General features: G+C 44.2%; 1 protein-coding gene across 3 annotated transcripts in view; it reads left to right on the top strand.

The window, feature by feature from the left end:
* The first annotated feature begins 8,881 nt into the window (after window positions 1–8,881).
* G3BP1 (G3BP stress granule assembly factor 1) overlaps window positions 8,882–16,457 on the top strand; it is a 40,912-nt gene continuing 33,336 nt past the window's right edge. For 2 of the 3 annotated variants that reach the window (XR_005066310.1, XM_037044850.1), the window contains exons 1-2: window positions 8,882–9,005; window positions 9,638–9,687. Coding sequence is in view for 1 of the 3 variants with exons in the window: in XM_037044850.1 (XP_036900745.1) it covers window positions 9,667–9,687 (21 nt within the window). In the remaining 2 variants the exon portion in view is untranslated. The remainder of the gene's footprint in view (window positions 9,006–9,637; window positions 9,688–16,457) is intronic. The other variant, XM_037044851.1, reaches the window with a different exon arrangement.

Below are 16,457 nucleotides of genomic sequence, written 5' to 3'. Positions count from 1 at the left end.
CTTTCAAGCTACATGACCTTGGGACAGTCACTTAACTTTTCTGAGCCATAGTAGCTACTTCCGTAAAATTGAGTCAGTACAGGGTGGGTCAAAAGTAGGTTTAAGGTTGTTCGAATGGGAAATAATACAATGATTAATAAGTAGTAACACAAGAACAAACTCTGTCTCACATGCTCACAGCTGTAAACTTGCTGTTGCCCACCTTGTGCTTCAGCGTTTCCCTGAGGAGAAATGGAAACACTATGCCTGGCTCCGTGCCTCTCACGTGGTAGTTATTTGACCCACGCCCATTTATTGGGACTTCAAATGTTGCCGTCCCTCTTCTAAGCCACAGCAAGTGAGGACTCCTAGGTCTGTGTAGAGAGTGTATAGAGTATGCTACAAAAATCCCCTTGCAAAGAACTCTGGCTGCAGATTGCCACAGTTTGCCATGGATTCCAAAACTCTCGAACTACCTGGAAATCTGTCTATGAAGCATTATCTGGTGGCACACCTGAGAGAATGAAAAAAAGTCCCAGGTTCTCAGGGATTTCTGAGGAAGGCATGCCCATCTCCCTACTTGGGGCTATGTCCTCCTTCCTTGGGCAGTGGGTAAAAGAACCTGAACTTGAAATCAGGGAGCCCTAGCTCCTAGCTCTAGCTGTGTGATCTTGGGCAAGTTGTTTAACCTCTCTGAGCCTGTTTCTGAGAAATGGGAAATAGGGTTGTTACGAGCATTAAATGAGGTCATCTTTGTAGAGAACATCAGCAAGGCACCTGGATCATGGTCAGCACTCCCCAGACTTTGAGGGGTGCTGTGCTTGCAGCAATGCCGAGGGAAGGAGAAACCCAGTGAAGCGTGCTTTTCTAAGTCAATAATAATAAGTCAAAAGCGTGCTTTTCTAAGTCCTAAGTGTCTTTGGACCTTTGTATGATTTTTGTGTGGTAAAGAGCAAAAGGAAAAAGTTAGCAGTATGGGAAGAAGGCAGATTAAAACCTTTGATGCCTCTTTTTCAAAATCCCTTGTATAATTGAAGGGGCAATAGATAATTTCATCCTGTATGAAGACCAAAGTTGCCATATTTGTAGCTCTTCATATTGTTAATGGCAAACAGCACCAGATGTTAGCCCTCTGTCCTTGAGTTTGACTAGGGAAAATTCATATTCAAGACTCGACTACAGGCAAAATTTTATTTAGAAGGTCACAGAGGTAGAAGAAAGGAGCCAGCTGGGAGGGGCGAACTCAGAAACAAGTTACAGAGGCTAAGGAAGGGCCCTTGAAGCTCAGGAGAAAGGAGGCAAGGGTACGTACTTGGGGGAAGGAGAGGGGGGAAGCCTCAGGGGGGGGAGAGAGAGAGAGAGAGAGAGAGAGAGAGAAAGAGAATGAGAATGAGGAAGACTGGGTCCTCCGCCTGAAAGACTTTTATCTGGCTGCCTCAGGATAGGATCTGTATGGAATAGTCGTCAGCCTTTTAGGTGTGTCTCCTCAGGGTCCTTGTCTCCACTGACTGGCGCCAGGGTTGGGGTCATTAGTCCTTGAAGCTGATCCTGATGTCAGCCTTGGCGTCTTTTATCTGATTTTGCTGTTTTTCTGGGCCTGGAGCTGAAATGCAACTGAGGCCTAGATGTTATCTCTAGTTTGAAGAAAACTCTGTCTCTGTGGTCAACAGACCCGAGGCTTTGTTCCTAAGATTATTTGATGGTCCCTGAGAGGGGTGGCTTGGTGGATTGGGTGTTGACCCACAAACTGAAAGGTCACCAGTTTGGTTCCCAGTCAAGGCACATACCTGGGTTGCGGGCCAGACCTTCGGCTGGGGATGCACGAGAGGCAAACTGATCGATGTTTCTCTCTCTCTCTCTTTCTCCCTCCCTTCACCCTTTTTCAAATATAAATAAATAAATAAAAATCTTTTGAAAAAAAGGTTATTTGCTGGGATTCAGAACCTCATTGTCCCGAGGGCTTAATGCTTAAGAAAGTGGTCATGCAAGGGACTGTGTGGGAGATGTGAGAGGCATTCTCCAGCCCGCCTCGTCCCTCCTCTGAGGGGTCTACCACTCGACCAGTGACATGCCAGAGCAGGAAGGTCAGATGGGGGTCCGGCCACATAACCAGCAATGTGAAAGTTCAGGGGGTCTAAACCTCATGACCAGTGATGTGCTATGGGCTGAGGTCCCACCCTACAACTGACCATGGCTAGACACCTCGGGCTTTCTGCCTGTGACATTCTGTCCCTGGCCTATGGTTCTTACGCTGCTCACATACCTGTCCAAAGGCCTACTATATGAATATCACTATCAAAATCTGTATTTAACATTGAATTTTGTTTACAAAGTTATACAGTATCAAAGAGAACAGAATAAAACTAAGCCTTTCTCCTACTCTGGCTGGCCCAAGTTCAGCTCCCTGTTAGGAATATTAACAGTTTCTTGTGACTCCTTCCAGACCTAACCAGTGGATGTACACCAAAAACACACAGGAATGTGTACAGTATATCTTTTTTAAATTACATTGTATTGCTTATGCTATTACAGTTGTCCTAATTTTTTCCCCTTTGCTCCCCTCCACCTGGCACCTCCCACACCCTCAGGCAATTCCCCCCCCCCCGTCATGTGCACCGGTCATGCGTATGTTTTTTTGGCTACTCCATTCCCTACACCGCACTCTACATCCCCATGCCTATTCTGTGACTACCTGTTTGTATTCTTAATCCCCCCACCTCTTCACCCATTCCCCCACATGCCCCTCCCATCCGGCAACCATCAATTTTCTTAAATAAGTCCCTTTAACATTTCTCATAATAATGGTTTGGTGATGAACTCTTTTTGCTTTTACTTGTCTGGGAAGCTCTTTGTCTGCCCTTTGATTCTAAATGATAGTTTTGCTGGGTAGAGCAATCTTGGCTGTAGGTCTCTGTATGTCATGACTTTGAATATTTCTTGCCAGTCCCTTCTACCCTGCAGAGTTTCTTTTGAGAAATCAGCTGACAGTTTTATGGGAACTCCAGTGTAAGTAACAAACTTCCTTTCTCTTGCTGCTTTTAAGAGTCTCTCTTTATCTTTAACATTTTTAATTATGTGTCTTGGATGGGCCTCTTTGCATTCATCTTGTTTGGGACTCTCTGTGCTTCCTGGATTTGCATTTTTATTTTCTTCACCAAATTAGGGAAGTTTTCTTTCACTATTTTTTCAAACAAATTTCCAATTTCTTGCTCTATCTTTTCTCCTTCTGGCACCCCGATGGTGCACATGTGGACCCCTTGAAGTTGTCCCAGAGGCTGCTAATACTGTCCTCATTTGAGGGGACTTTTTTTTCCTTCTTGTTATTCTGATTGGTTGTTGTTTTCTTCCTTATGTTCCAAATCATTTGTTTGACTCTTAGCTTCATCCACTCTACTGTTGTTTCCCTGAAAATTGTTTTTTTTTAAATTTCAATTAGTGTATTCTTTGTTTCTGACTGGATCTTTTTTATGCTATTGAGGTTCTCACTAAGTTCCTTGAACATCCTTATAACCAGTGTTTTGAACTCTTCATCTGATAGATTGCTTATCTCCATTTTGTTTAGCTCATTTTCTGGAGTTTCAAACCGTTCTTTCATTTGGGCCATGTTTCTTTGTCTCCTCATTTTGGCAGCCTCCCTGTGTTTCTATATATTAGGTAGAGCTGCTTTGACTCTGTGTCTTGGTAGTGTGGCCTAATGTAGTAGGTGCCCTGTAGGGTCCAGTAGCACAGTCTCACCTATCATCCAAGCTGAGTACTCAAGGTGCATCCTTCCTGTGGGTTGAATACACTCTCCTCCTGTAGTTGAAACTTGATTGCTCTTGGCAGGTCAGTGAGAGGGATTTACCCAGGCCAGTTAGCTGCTAGGCCTGGCTGTGACCACTGACCACAACCCTCTTCCCTTCAGGGAGGATCAGCTGTGCAGGGGCAGGGTGGTGGTATCCTGACCTGGTCTGTAGCTGCCCACTGGGTGCTTAGATTCTGGGTTTTTCTGGGTGGTGCAGGCCAAGAGCAGTCCCAACCTGTGTTTTGCCCAGTACATTCTGCATGAGCTATAAAGCAATCTGAGATGGCTCGTACTTGTGTTGGGCTTGGAGATTCCCAGGTGAAACCAAGCTGTGGAGCTAGGCTGAATGCTGCTGTTAGTGCTGGACCTGAGGCTCCCCGAGGCCAGCTGTTGCTTGTTTGATAGAATTTAGGAAGTTGTGAGGCACCAGCCAAGACCAGCCATTCACATGGAAAAGCAGAGTTGGTTTGGGTGGAGTCTTAGGGGATCTCCAGGGCTGGGGAAAGAGTGTTAGCCAGGTTGATGGAGTCTCAGATATGGTACCAGCCTGCCCACTCTGTGGGAGGAGGGTTCAGAAAGGAACAATGGCCTCTGCTGTCCTTGATGCCAGACAATTCAGTTTCTCCCTGTATGCCACTGGTGCCTTTCAAGCTGCCACCCAGGTGTTGGAACTCAGAGGGACTGAGTCTGAGTAGGTGAGTCCGTGTATGGGTTCTTTAAGAGTAGCTGCTTGGGGCTCCAGCAGTTTCTTCCACCAACTCAATCCCTGCTGGTTTTTGTAGGCAGAAGCTGGGGGCACTTATGTTCCTGGCACTGGAACCCCAGGCTGGGTGCCCTGGTGTGGGGCTGAGACTCCTCACTCCCAAGATATCCCTCCAGAATTTTTACCCACCACACATGGGTGTGGGACCAGCCTGTTCCACATCTGTGCCCCTCCTAGCAGTCTGGATGGATGTGGTTTCTTTAAGTCTGCAGTTGTCAGGCTTCCATTCAACTCGATTCTGGTGGTTCTGAGTGATGGCTGTCCTACATTTTAGTTGTAATTTTGATGTGGTTGTGTGAGGAGGCAACCCGTGTCTGCCTGTGCTGCCTTCTTGATTGGAAGTCTGCCCCATAATACACTGTATCTTAATAGAAATAACTGCTCCAAGGTATCCCTCCCCCTTTTTTACTCTTACTGTAATTCTGCACTTTGCTTTCTTCATTTATCGGTATTTCTTGGAGATTGCTCTATAACTGTACACATAGATCTGCCTCATTGCCTCTATGGTTACATGACAGTCCCCTGTAAGTGTGCACTATTGTAGTATTGCATCTAACCAGTCCCATATAGCTGGACGGTTGGGTTGTTTCCTGTCTCCATTATAAGCAGTGCTACAATGAATATTATTATACTAGGTTCTTGTTCACAGGTAAGAGTTTAAGTTATATACAGGCACATACCTGTATTTTTTAATCACCCTTCATGAATGATTAGCTATGTTTGGGAAACTGATCCAGATACTGCCTTTAGGATCGTAATCTTTTCCGCCGACCTTCCACTCTCCCACTAAATTGTGTTCTCTGGAGTCGTACCTGTGCCTTCCCACTCTGATTCCCTGAATTTGAGGGGTGCGGCAGGAAGAGGAGGGTGAAGCACTGCACTGGAGGGATTGCCAGTTTTGCTTAGCAGTGAAAAGACCAGGAGGCGGTTGTCCCTGAGATGACTGAGACAACTGGACCAGGGTTTCTCCACCAACTTTTTGGCCAGATAATTGTCATGGGGGGCTCTCCTATGCATTCCTGACCTCTACCCAGTTGTGACAAGGTCATATGTCTCTTAGGGGCAAAATCTCCCCTGCCTCCCTCATTTTAAGAGGCAGTGCTCCAGACAATTCACTGTCGCTAAATACTTCATTGAACAAATCACTAACCATCCAGCACCTGGGTTCTGAGGGAGTATAATGTGAGGAGGGGAACGACCACAGAACACGTCAACTTGCTCTCTCCTGTGGAAGACAGTGACTGCTGTGTGAGGTCTTGTCCACATTCTCCCTCTGGTGATCAATTCCTCCCTTCCTTCCTTCCCTCCCTCCCTCCCTCCCTCCCTCCTTCCCTCCCTCCCTCCCTCCCTCCCTCCTTCCCTCCCTCCCTCCTTCCTTCCTTCCTTCTTCCCACCGTACAGTCTTATTGTAAAACTTTCAAATTACACANAAATCTCCCCTGCCTTCCTCATTTTAAGAGGCAGTGCTCCAGACAATTCACTGTCGCTAAATTCTTCATTGAACAAATCACTAACCATCCAGCACCTGGGTTCTGAGGGAGTATAATGTGAGGAGGGGAACGACCACAGAACACGTCAACTTGCTCTCTCCTGTGGAAGACAGTGACTGCTGTGTGAGGTCTTGTCCACATTCTCCCTCTGGTGATCAATTCCTTCCTTCCTTCCTTCCTTCCCTCCCTCCCTCCCTCCCTCCTTCCCTCCCTCCCTCCCTCCCTCCCTCCTTCCTTCCTTCCTTCCTTCCTTCCTTCCTTCCTTCTTCCCACCGTACAGTCTTATTGTAAAACTTTCAAATTACACATTATCTGCATGACTTTCAACCTAGGGGATTCCCTAGGGGGAAAATAACTATTGTTTTATTTTTTAAAGATTTTATTTATTCAATCCTAGAGAGAGGGGAAGGGAGGGAGAAAGAGAGGGAGAAAAACATTGATCAATTGCCTTCTGTATGCCGCCAATCAGGGACCTAGCCCACAACCCAGGCATGCACCCTGACTGGGAATTGAACCTGCAACCTTTTGGCTCACAGGCTGGTGCCCTACCCACTGAGGAACACCAGCCAGGGCTGTTTTAAATTTAGAACCCTTCCTATGATCTTAATACCAATTTTAACAAACAGAAATCAGGAGGTATATTTTGTTTGTTTTTAACATGAGACTTCACTATGTTTTGTTGAACTTGATTTTTTTCAGTAAAGTCCAATTAACATTTGGAAACCTAGCCATATCTATATAATTTTATTTTTTTATAAAGTGCTGCATAGTATTCGATATTATGTGCATAGCAAAGATTAATTACTAATAGTTTGCAAACTGATGAGCAATTACTTTTTCAGTTGAAACAGTCTAACAAGCTGACAATACCATAATGTCCATGACTCTTTGTAAAAAAAAAAAAAAAAAGGCTCTCAACCAAGAAGTGGTATATACACAATTTAATAAGACTGCCAATAGCCTTACAAAAAGAGCTGTAACTGCTTAAAATTCCCTCAGAATGAAATTAAGAATAGCCTTGAGCCCTATCACAGGCTTCTTGGATTAAATTACCAATCTGTGGATTTAAGGTTTTGCCAATTTGCTCTCATTAGCAGTTCGATTTGGAGTGTCATCTTGTAAATGCAGATAGAAATCTTCCAGGAGCTCTCCACTACTCAGCAGAAATTCCAATTCCTTAGCATGGCTAGCACGATAGTTTTACTCCAGAAAAACTTCAGCAGCTTCTCTCCTCTGGGCTCGGTTTCCTCTGGTGTCTTCATAGCCTAAAACACCTGTTTCCGAGTTTGGGGAGCTTCTGGCCAAGGGCTGTGCTCTGGACTGCTGAATGAGTGACGGCAAGCAGGGACAGAGTCTTGATCATCCCTGATTCCAGCCCCAGGAACTCATGATGGAAGAGCAAGGCCGCTGGCGGACAGAGACATGGGCGGGTGGCGGGGCGGGGGAGTAGTGAGCAGAGGGGCCCTCTCACTTCGCTCCTGGGGCCAGGCCTGGGCTGGGAGGCGAACGGGGATGAGCCAGGATGCCACCAAACGGCTGCCAGAGACCCTTTCTTTCACAAAAGAGACGCTCCACGCGCTTCATTTCTAAATTTCTCTGCAAAAACTTCAAGGGAGCTTCTCCTGCAAGGTAACAGGCCTGGAATGAGAAGGGACCGCAGGTGTGTCTTTGTATTTCCTTAGAAAATGCTTTTGGTCACCAACAGAGGGCCTAGCAATGCACTTGGAGATGTGGATGGAACAGATCTCCGTGGCTGGAGGGCCACTTTGCTGTTGAACTGTTTCAGGAAATCTTCGGGATGTTCCCATAGGAGTCGGACAAGTTACCTTTTAAAGATGAAATGACCTGGAAAAATAAACCCCCACACCCACAGTGGTTAGAAAACTGAATGACAATGGTGGTGACGCACAGGATGTTCGAGGCTCAAGCAGATTAGAGAATTTAAAAACTATGGTCCCCTCGGCAACAGCAAAAAGGAAGAACCTCAGTGAACACCCATGAGCCGACCTTCGTGCTGTAGCAGGACTTGCCAAAAACAGCAGGGCAGTTTGTGTTCTCCCACTCAACAGCACTTTTCATGTGTGACTTTTTACAAGATCTTAGGTATGATGGGAGTTATCTTCTCCTTCGGCTTCCCTTAATAGCTGTCCAATGATAGTGCTGACTAATGGTGAGAGCCAGCAAGTGCCCTTAGGCATGGAAATAAGTTGGTATAAGAGAAACAAAAACGGGAAATATTACCACTTGGTTACTGCGGTGCCAATCTGCGGAAAAGGTGGGAGAGAAGCCTCAGGAGTTTGGAGCCAACAAGTGAGGAAAAGAAAGGGGAAAGGACACAACCCTAGACTGAAGAGCCACAGAACCGCCCCAAAAGCACGGGGGCCCTGGAGCTCGGTCTCCTTGGTGCAGCCCAACCCCCGCGTCAATCAGCTTCTTCCGCGTTGCGATTGGCCGAGGGCTTCCTTGGCCTCCCTGGCTCCCACCTCCTAGTTGCTTGGGGTTTACTTCCCCAAAGTACACGGGCCCCACCTTGTGGAGCAACCGCTCCTGCATTGGCAAACGGATCTCCGCCCAGGGGAAGCCGTTTTAACAAATGGGAGCGGCTCCACGCATTTATTGGCTAATATTGGTCTCGGTCAAAGAACTTCCCACCTACCTACCTACTATAATTTTAAGTAATTGGCCTATCTGTGTGTCAATCCGTTTCTAGGGAAACGAGATCTTCATAGTCTCATAGGCATGAGTCAAAGCCAATCAAGAGTCACGCCTTCATCCTGAGTCAATACCCAATTGCTGCTCGAGGTGTCCAAAGGACGCGGTTGGGATTGGTCATCAGCCTGCCCGACCTGGTTGCAACAAGTTAGGCTGAGTCGCAGTTATATAGACCGGCGACGGAGCACGCGTGTGTGCGGGCGCAGTTGCGTGAGGGTGTTTTTCCTTCCTCCGAGCTGTGGAGCAAAGCTTGTTCCTTTCCCGCTCAGCCGCGCAGGTACGCCGAGGTGTGGGCACCCGGGGTCGACTACCACCTGCAGCAGTTGTGAGGAGAAGAGCTAGCGCTCATGCTAGGCGTGCCCCCCTTAACGGCCGCAGGCCGGCGCGCGGAGGCTCCCCGTCCCCCCCCGCCACCCCCTCCTCCGCCAGCGCGCGTGGCCGTGACTGCTGCGTGCACGTGCCGCGCCCAACTGCCACGCGGGGCGAGAGTGAGCTGCGGCCGCAGCCTGGGCCCCAGGGCGAGCTCGGGGCGGGGGCGGGGGTGGGGGTGCTGGGGCCGAGCCGGCTAGCCAGCATTTCCCGCCTGCCTCCCCGCGCGCCAGCGAAGTCTTTCCTTCCCTGGCAAGGTGCTCCAGCTTGGCCTGGGCCATAGGAGGCTTTTATTTAGGGGTGGGAGCGACACGAAAGTGCAATGAAGATTTCTTGACCGGGGAAGCAGAAGTGCTGGTCTTTGGTTTTACAGGGAGTCCAGGGGAGCAACGAGTGTATGGTAGTAAGTGCTAATAACTAACACTCTTTCTAAGCCCTCATTGTGTGCCCGGTACTGGATTGAACAACTTGTGTGCCTTGCTTGCATTTACTCCCACAACGACTGATGAGGTAGGTTCGATGCTTTTCTTCATTTTACAGCAGGCTCGGAGGCCCAGAGATGGAGTGACATGGTCAAAGGCATGCAGACGGTAAGGAACAGGTATTTGAATCCAGGTCGCCTGACTCCTAGGTACCGAGACCATTTTTTCCTTTGTTCCAGCGCTCTCTGTGGCCCCAGGGCAATAGTAGTCCCTGGGGACAGCATCAGCCTGGAAGTTCAACTGCTGCAGCCTTGCAGCGGCGTTTGTACTTGGGCTTCCAGGGAGACCAGGGTTGGACTTGGACTTAAAGACAAAGGAAAAGAAAGCATTTGTGCTGCCTTTCTACATGTATTCGCCCAGAAAGCTGATGGATGTGCTGCCCTCTAAAAGCTTTTTGGAAAATATAGAATAAAATGAAGGAAGTGCAAGTGAACATGGACAGCGTTCCTTGTCAGATTGGAAACTCAAAGCATGATGATGGGAAATTCCCGCCAGCAGGAAGTTAATCTCTGATACTGACCCCTAGATCATTTCTCTCTTTTTTAAAAAATAGGAGCAGATTTTTTAGAAAGACCTTTGAGAACATTGTTTAACTTCTTTGTTCTGTATTGGAAGAAAATGGGGTTCAGAGTGATGACTTTCAGATCTCGCCAGCATGTATAGGTTAAAATTTGAAATTGGAATGGAAAGAAAGGATGGTGTTCAGTTACAGTGTAAATTTCACCTCTGTGGAGCTTAGGCTAGGTGAACCGAGGGGTGAGTGAGGTGTGTTGGAAATCTTACCCTTGTGCAGGTAGTTGGGATCTTCTGTGGATGGCAGGCTGTCTGCATTTCAGTTCATTATTTAGCATTTACTGTGAGGCTCCTGTGTAAATGCAGAAGACACTTTCAAAGACTTGAGTTTGTATTTTTCTAGTAGAGTTGTATTTTAGTTTTTTGAAAGCTGTTATACTCCCTGGCTTAATGAAATGCTACATGTCCCTGTGTTGCTGGGCTAAGTCATACTTACATTGGAGGTGTCTCTATTTGAGTTAGACTACAATAAAAATTTTGAGACTAATTCTTCTGAATTAGTTTTGATTGGAATGGCTTTCAGCCTTTTTAAAAAATATATTTTGTACAGACACTTTTTGGGATTGGTCTTGATTTTTGCAGTCAGAACACATATTTTAATCCTTGTAAGTAAATTTAAAAACTATGAGGAAGCTTAATATTTGTGTTTCCATTTACCCAGAACTTTTGGTGTTTCTGAACAGAAAGTAGCAGTAGATACATGAATGAAATTTTATATGTACCTATGTCAGTGTTAACCATAAAAACAGATTGCTTTAGAAGATAACATTGTTTTCCCTGGAACTTGCCTTTCTGTATCAATTCCATTTGCCTTTACTGGTTAACTATTGAATTAGCAATTTAAATGATCAAATGTGAACATACTCTAATGATCTACATTAAACTGTTAAATTTGAGTCTAATTTTATCATTGCTTGACAAGGTAAAATATATCAATGAAATCATCTTAATGCATAAATGGAGGGAAAATTTTGTTACTTTCCCCTTCAAATAGTTCTTAAAAAAAGAACAGTTCTTGGCTTCAGGCAAGTGGTTATCAGTTGGTCAGGAAGATGGAAACTGCTGTTTCACCAATTGGTAGCCTAGCTGTTCTATCCTGTGTTCATTTATCAAGAACAAGTGAAGTAAAGAAAAATTATGCTAATGCAAGACTTGGGTGCTGCCCTGATTCTCAGCCAAGTCAGAGGTTACTTTTGTTTTTAAATCCTTTCAATCTGAGCTTTTGTACCTCTGAACTAGTAGAAGAGTAGGCAGTTCTTCTTTCTTCATTTAATTTACTTTGCTGTTCTCAGCTCACAGTGTGCTAAGGAAACAATTGGGAGATTTGGTAATGTTTGTTGGTGACCTACTTTGCAGCGATTTTTTTGTAATTTACATTATTTTATTTTATTTTTTTACTTTAACTTGTTTTAGTACTTTGCATAGAAAATAAAGGGCAGAGGTTCATTTTAAATTTTTATAGGTTTGTGAATTGTATGTGGTTTGCAGGAGGCACAATATTTAAATAAAAGATGAAATTTAATATAAAATTTAATTTGTTACCTAAATCAAGTTTCTTTTTGCCAGTTTAATAAAATTTCCCACTTGACCTTTCAACAAATAATTTTTTAAAAAATAGTATTTCAGAACTTATATATGCATTCTATGTTCATTTAATTGTGCTTTAAGACTGCTTTGGATGAAACTTAATTGACCTTAACGAAGGGAGATAATTCTCAGAGTAGGTGGGTTAAAAACAAAACTACCCCCTCCAGTCCACTCCCCCCACCCCCAGGGAGTTAGCGTCCAGTGGGCAGAAGCCTTCAGTGCAATACCTCCCTTCCAGCCCTGGAGTTAAATTTAGACTCAGCAACTGTAATCTCACTTGTAGTTGGTGATCACACTGTGGCAGTCAACTAGGTTTATGGTTTTAAATCTCAAAAATAAACTTTCTGTTTACATAAATACTTTTTGATTTGTTTTACCTATTCTTGGACACCTTGTCTGGTCTTGATTGGGAAAGCTAAATTACAGGCCGGGTGATAATGGTGAAGAGCTGCTAATAATTGATACATGAGGAATGGGCTTTATAAACAGAATGTAAATGTGAAACAGCTTCACTGGCTGTGGCCCTAGCAAATACGGTCTTTATGTGATAGACTCCCCTTCTGTCCTCTGGCCCATCTCATTACTTAGCTGTGTGTGGTATTTCAGGTATTTAAGAAAGAGTAGCTATTAGATGATTCAGAGAAAGAAAGCTGGCTCCCTGGATGCGACACATTTTGTAGGGATGTCACCCTTGGTGGCTGTTAACTTAAGTGGTCGTATAACAGCGTTGTTTTATATTTGTATGGCCCTTTACATATGTTAAAGGTGCTTTCACATATTTTAGGTGTTCTCATGTTTTTACTTAAAAGAGAACTGATAATCTGATATTCAAGTAGTTTAAACTATTTTATAAAGCCTGTTGTGTGTGCCTAGTAGGGAACTGTAGTTAGATATATGGTAGCTATTCAGAGACACTGAAGAATTCGGGATCTGGAAGGCGGGAACGAGACGCCCCCCTGTCCTAGGCTGTGCCTCAAGCACGCGTGGTTTTCGTGCACTGTGAGGTCTCAGGGCTGCCTGGAGTGTGGCGACCTGTGCGATGTGAGGTCTGAAGGACAGGAAATTATGTTTTTAAGAATGGCATAGTGGTGTTTTGTCTTCATGAGAAAAAACAGCTTGTTGCTTAATTATAAAGCCAGCTGACTTTTAAAAATGGACTGGAGAGAGAGAGATTAATTTTTGTTGTGCCACTTATTCATGTGCTCATTGATGATTCCTGCATGTGCCCTGGCTGGGGAGTGAACCCACAACCTTGGCGTATTGAGACGATGCTCTAACCAATTGAGCCACCTGGCCTGGGCTAATTTTTCATTTTGGAGTGGGAAAGTGATGCTAAAAACCAAGAAAAGACTTGGGAATTGTTGTTTTGTAACTTCTATCTTGAAGTTTCTATCTTTTGGGAAAACTTGTCTTTGAGATAAATTTTAGATTTATACAGGAGTTGAAATGCAGAGACATTCTACATAGCCTTCACCCCCTCCCCTAGTGTTGACATCTCCCTTAACTATTGTGTATTTACCAAAGCTTAGAAATTAGCCTTGATAAAATACTATTAAATGATTGGTCTTAATTGGGTTTTCTTACTTATTCCACTGGTGTCCTCTTTCCCAGGTCCAGTCCAGGATACCACACTGTACTTGGGCCTCATGTCTCCCTAGTTTCTCATCTCTGGTCTGGGACAGTTCCTGTCTTCCCTTTGTCTTTATGGCCCTGACACTTCAGATCTCGGTTTGGGTGTCTCTGGTGTTACGGATTTGGGGGAAGAATACCACATGGGTGACTTATCCTTACTACAGCAGGGGGTACATAATATTGCTGGTTGAGTTTAACCTTCATCACTTCATGAAGGTGGTATCCACCAGGTTAGAAGTTTTCCACTTCGTGTATTCTTTTCATTAGAAGCTAGTCAGTAAGAGAATTCTGTGAATTTGTTGTCCATAAATTCGCAGATATGGTAAAGCTGCCACTGTATTTTCTAAACACCTTGCAGCTATGCAAATATTCTGTTTCTCTAAGTTTTCACCCTTAATTTTAACATTTATTAGTGGGTCTTGCCTGCAACTAGAGCATTGTTCTGATGGTGATTCTTTGTGTCCCTCTTTCCGCATTTGCAGTGGGGAAGAGTTGTTTCTGCTCCCCTGTTTATTTTTTATTAAGACTTTATTGTTTTACCCATTGATTTTTTTTCCTATGGATATTCTTTGGGTTATAATCCAGTGTTGCCCTGAATTTATTTTTGCTTTTTTACTTTATTGGTCAAGTTGTTTCAGTTTTGGCTTTTGTGTCCCCCTCTGTTTTTTATTTTATTTTACTTTACTTTATTTTATTTTATTTTTATTTTTTAAAGATTTTATTCATCTATCTTTAGAGAGGAAGGGAAGGAGAGAAGGAGAGAAGTATCAATGTATGGTTGCCTCTCATGTGTCCCCTGCTGGGAACTGGCCTGCAACCCAGGCATGTGCCCTGACTGGGAATGGAACTGCAATTGTGTGGTTCGCAGGCCTGTGCTCAGTCCACTGAGCTACACCAGCCAGGGCCTTGTTTTTAAAAATATTTTATTTATTTTAAGAGAGAAGGGCAGGGAAGGAGAAATAGAAACATTGATCGGTTGCCCATCATACGTGCCTCTCTCTACCAGGGACTGAACCTGCAACCCAGGTACAAGCCCTGACTGGGAATCAGACCAGTGGCCAGAACGACGCCCAACCAACTTGACAGCTGACCATCTTGAGCCATACCGGTCAGGTCTCTTAACGCCCTTTTGATGATCATGTTCCTCTATGCCTTTTTTTTTTTTAACATTTTGCTTACCAGGTGCGTCAGGCTCATCTTGTATTTTTCTGTCCTGTCCTAGAGTCAACCATTGCTCCAAGGAGCTGTCGGGAAGAATTTTGAAAGGAGGTGACAGGTGCTGAATGTGAAGAGTTAGAAAATAGATTGAGCAGCAGGTCCGGTGGTGGCGATCCTGCTCCTTCTCTGAGCACAGACATTGGCTTCTGTGTGCAAGTTTCTTAGGTTCTGGGAAGACATTTGTTTTTCCAGTAGTACAACAGATTTTCAGTGTTTCAGTACGTAGCATAATCTTGCAACAAAATGTACGACAATTCATATTCATGTTTGTACACACAAACCCTTGTTTATGTTTCCTTAGTGTTTTTGACAAGTAATTAAAATAGAGTAGGAAGATACCACTTAAATACCATGTACTCACAATTCACGTTTAACATTTTGTATCACCCTTTTTTGACTTTTTTTTAAATTTAAGATTTTATTTATTTATTTTAGAGAGGGGAAGGGAGGGAGAGAAAAACATAACTGTGTGGTTGCTTCTCTTGCACCCCTCCTGGGGACCTGGCCTGCGATCCAGGCACGTTCCCTGACTGGGTATTGAACTGGTTCCCATTGGTTTGCAGGCTGGCACTCAGTCCACTGAGGCACACCAGCCAGGGCTGACTTCTTTTTTTCCTGTACAGGTTTCCATCCTATCTCTTCCTGAGATGACCTTTCATCTTTCCAGGCTATTTTATTGGTGGGTTAAACAAAACAACTTTATTGTGATAAATTGACATACAATAAACTCCACATGTCAGATGCACAACGCAGTAATTTTCAGCATCAGTTACACCCACGAAACCATCACCACAATCAAGGACATAATCCACTGCCCCTCAGAGTTCACTCAGGCCCCTTTGCAATCCTCTCTTCTGCCCACTCGCCCACCTCTTCTGCCCTCAGAAATACATTAACTGCTTTCTGTCACTGAAGATTAGATGCATTCTGTAGAGTTTTTGTGTAAATGGAGTCATACAGTATGTGCTTTATTATTTTAATTGCTAGTAGTACCGTTCTGTAAGTGTACCACACTTTGTTTACCCTTTCACCTGTTGATGGACATTTGGTTTGTTTCCAGCTTTTGGCTATTACAAATACAGCTTCTAAAGAAATTACCGACAGTTCCGGGTTAGCCGTGCCACTTGCCATTCCCACCGGCAATGTTTGAGGACTCCATTTCCGTGATGTCCTGGCCAACACTGTATGGGCAGCCTTTTAAATTGTAGCCATTCTGTCAGGTGTGTAGTGGCAGGTAACTCACTGTGGTTTTAAGTTGATTTCTGTAATTACTAATGATGCTTAGCATTTTTCATGTGCTTATTTGTTTTTATGGGTTGTTACTCAATTCTGAGAGCTCTTTATTCTATCAGATAAATGCTTTGTAAATATTTGCTCCCAGTCTGGCTTGCCTTTTCATTCTCTAGTGTCTTGCAGAGCAGAAATTTTTAATATTGGTAGAGTTCATGTTTTCTCTTCTTAGAGACTCTGTTTTTGGTGTTGTAGCTACAATATTTGCTTAACCCAAGGTCATGCGGATTTTCACTAGAAGTTTTATAGTTTTAGGTTTTATCAAAAACTACTTCAAGTTAAATTTTAACATGATGTAAGGCACAAACGGGGGTTCTTTTTCTGTAGGTGGATATGCAGTTGTTTCAGCACCGTTTGTTTCCGGAAGAGTGCCTATTTTCTACCAAATTGTCTGCACTTCTGGGTATATTTCTTCACTGTGTTCTAGTCCATAGATCTAGTTTTCATCCAGGTTATTTAAAAAATAAGTTTATATATATGCTTGTGAACAATGTCTGGTATTGTTTTGTGTGTACTAAAAAAACGACTTTTAAACACGGCTGTCATACAGCACATACTTGGCTATCGACTTTACAGTT

The sequence above is a fragment of the Sturnira hondurensis genome, unplaced genomic scaffold (genome assembly GCF_014824575.4).
Source record: "Sturnira hondurensis isolate 20B ecotype Veracruz unplaced genomic scaffold, ASM1482457v3 Scaffold0004152, whole genome shotgun sequence".
Taxonomy (NCBI): Eukaryota; Metazoa; Chordata; class Mammalia; order Chiroptera; family Phyllostomidae; genus Sturnira; species Sturnira hondurensis.
The sequence above is the reverse complement of the archived record's forward strand: the minus strand, read 5'-3'. Positions and strand labels throughout refer to the sequence as shown.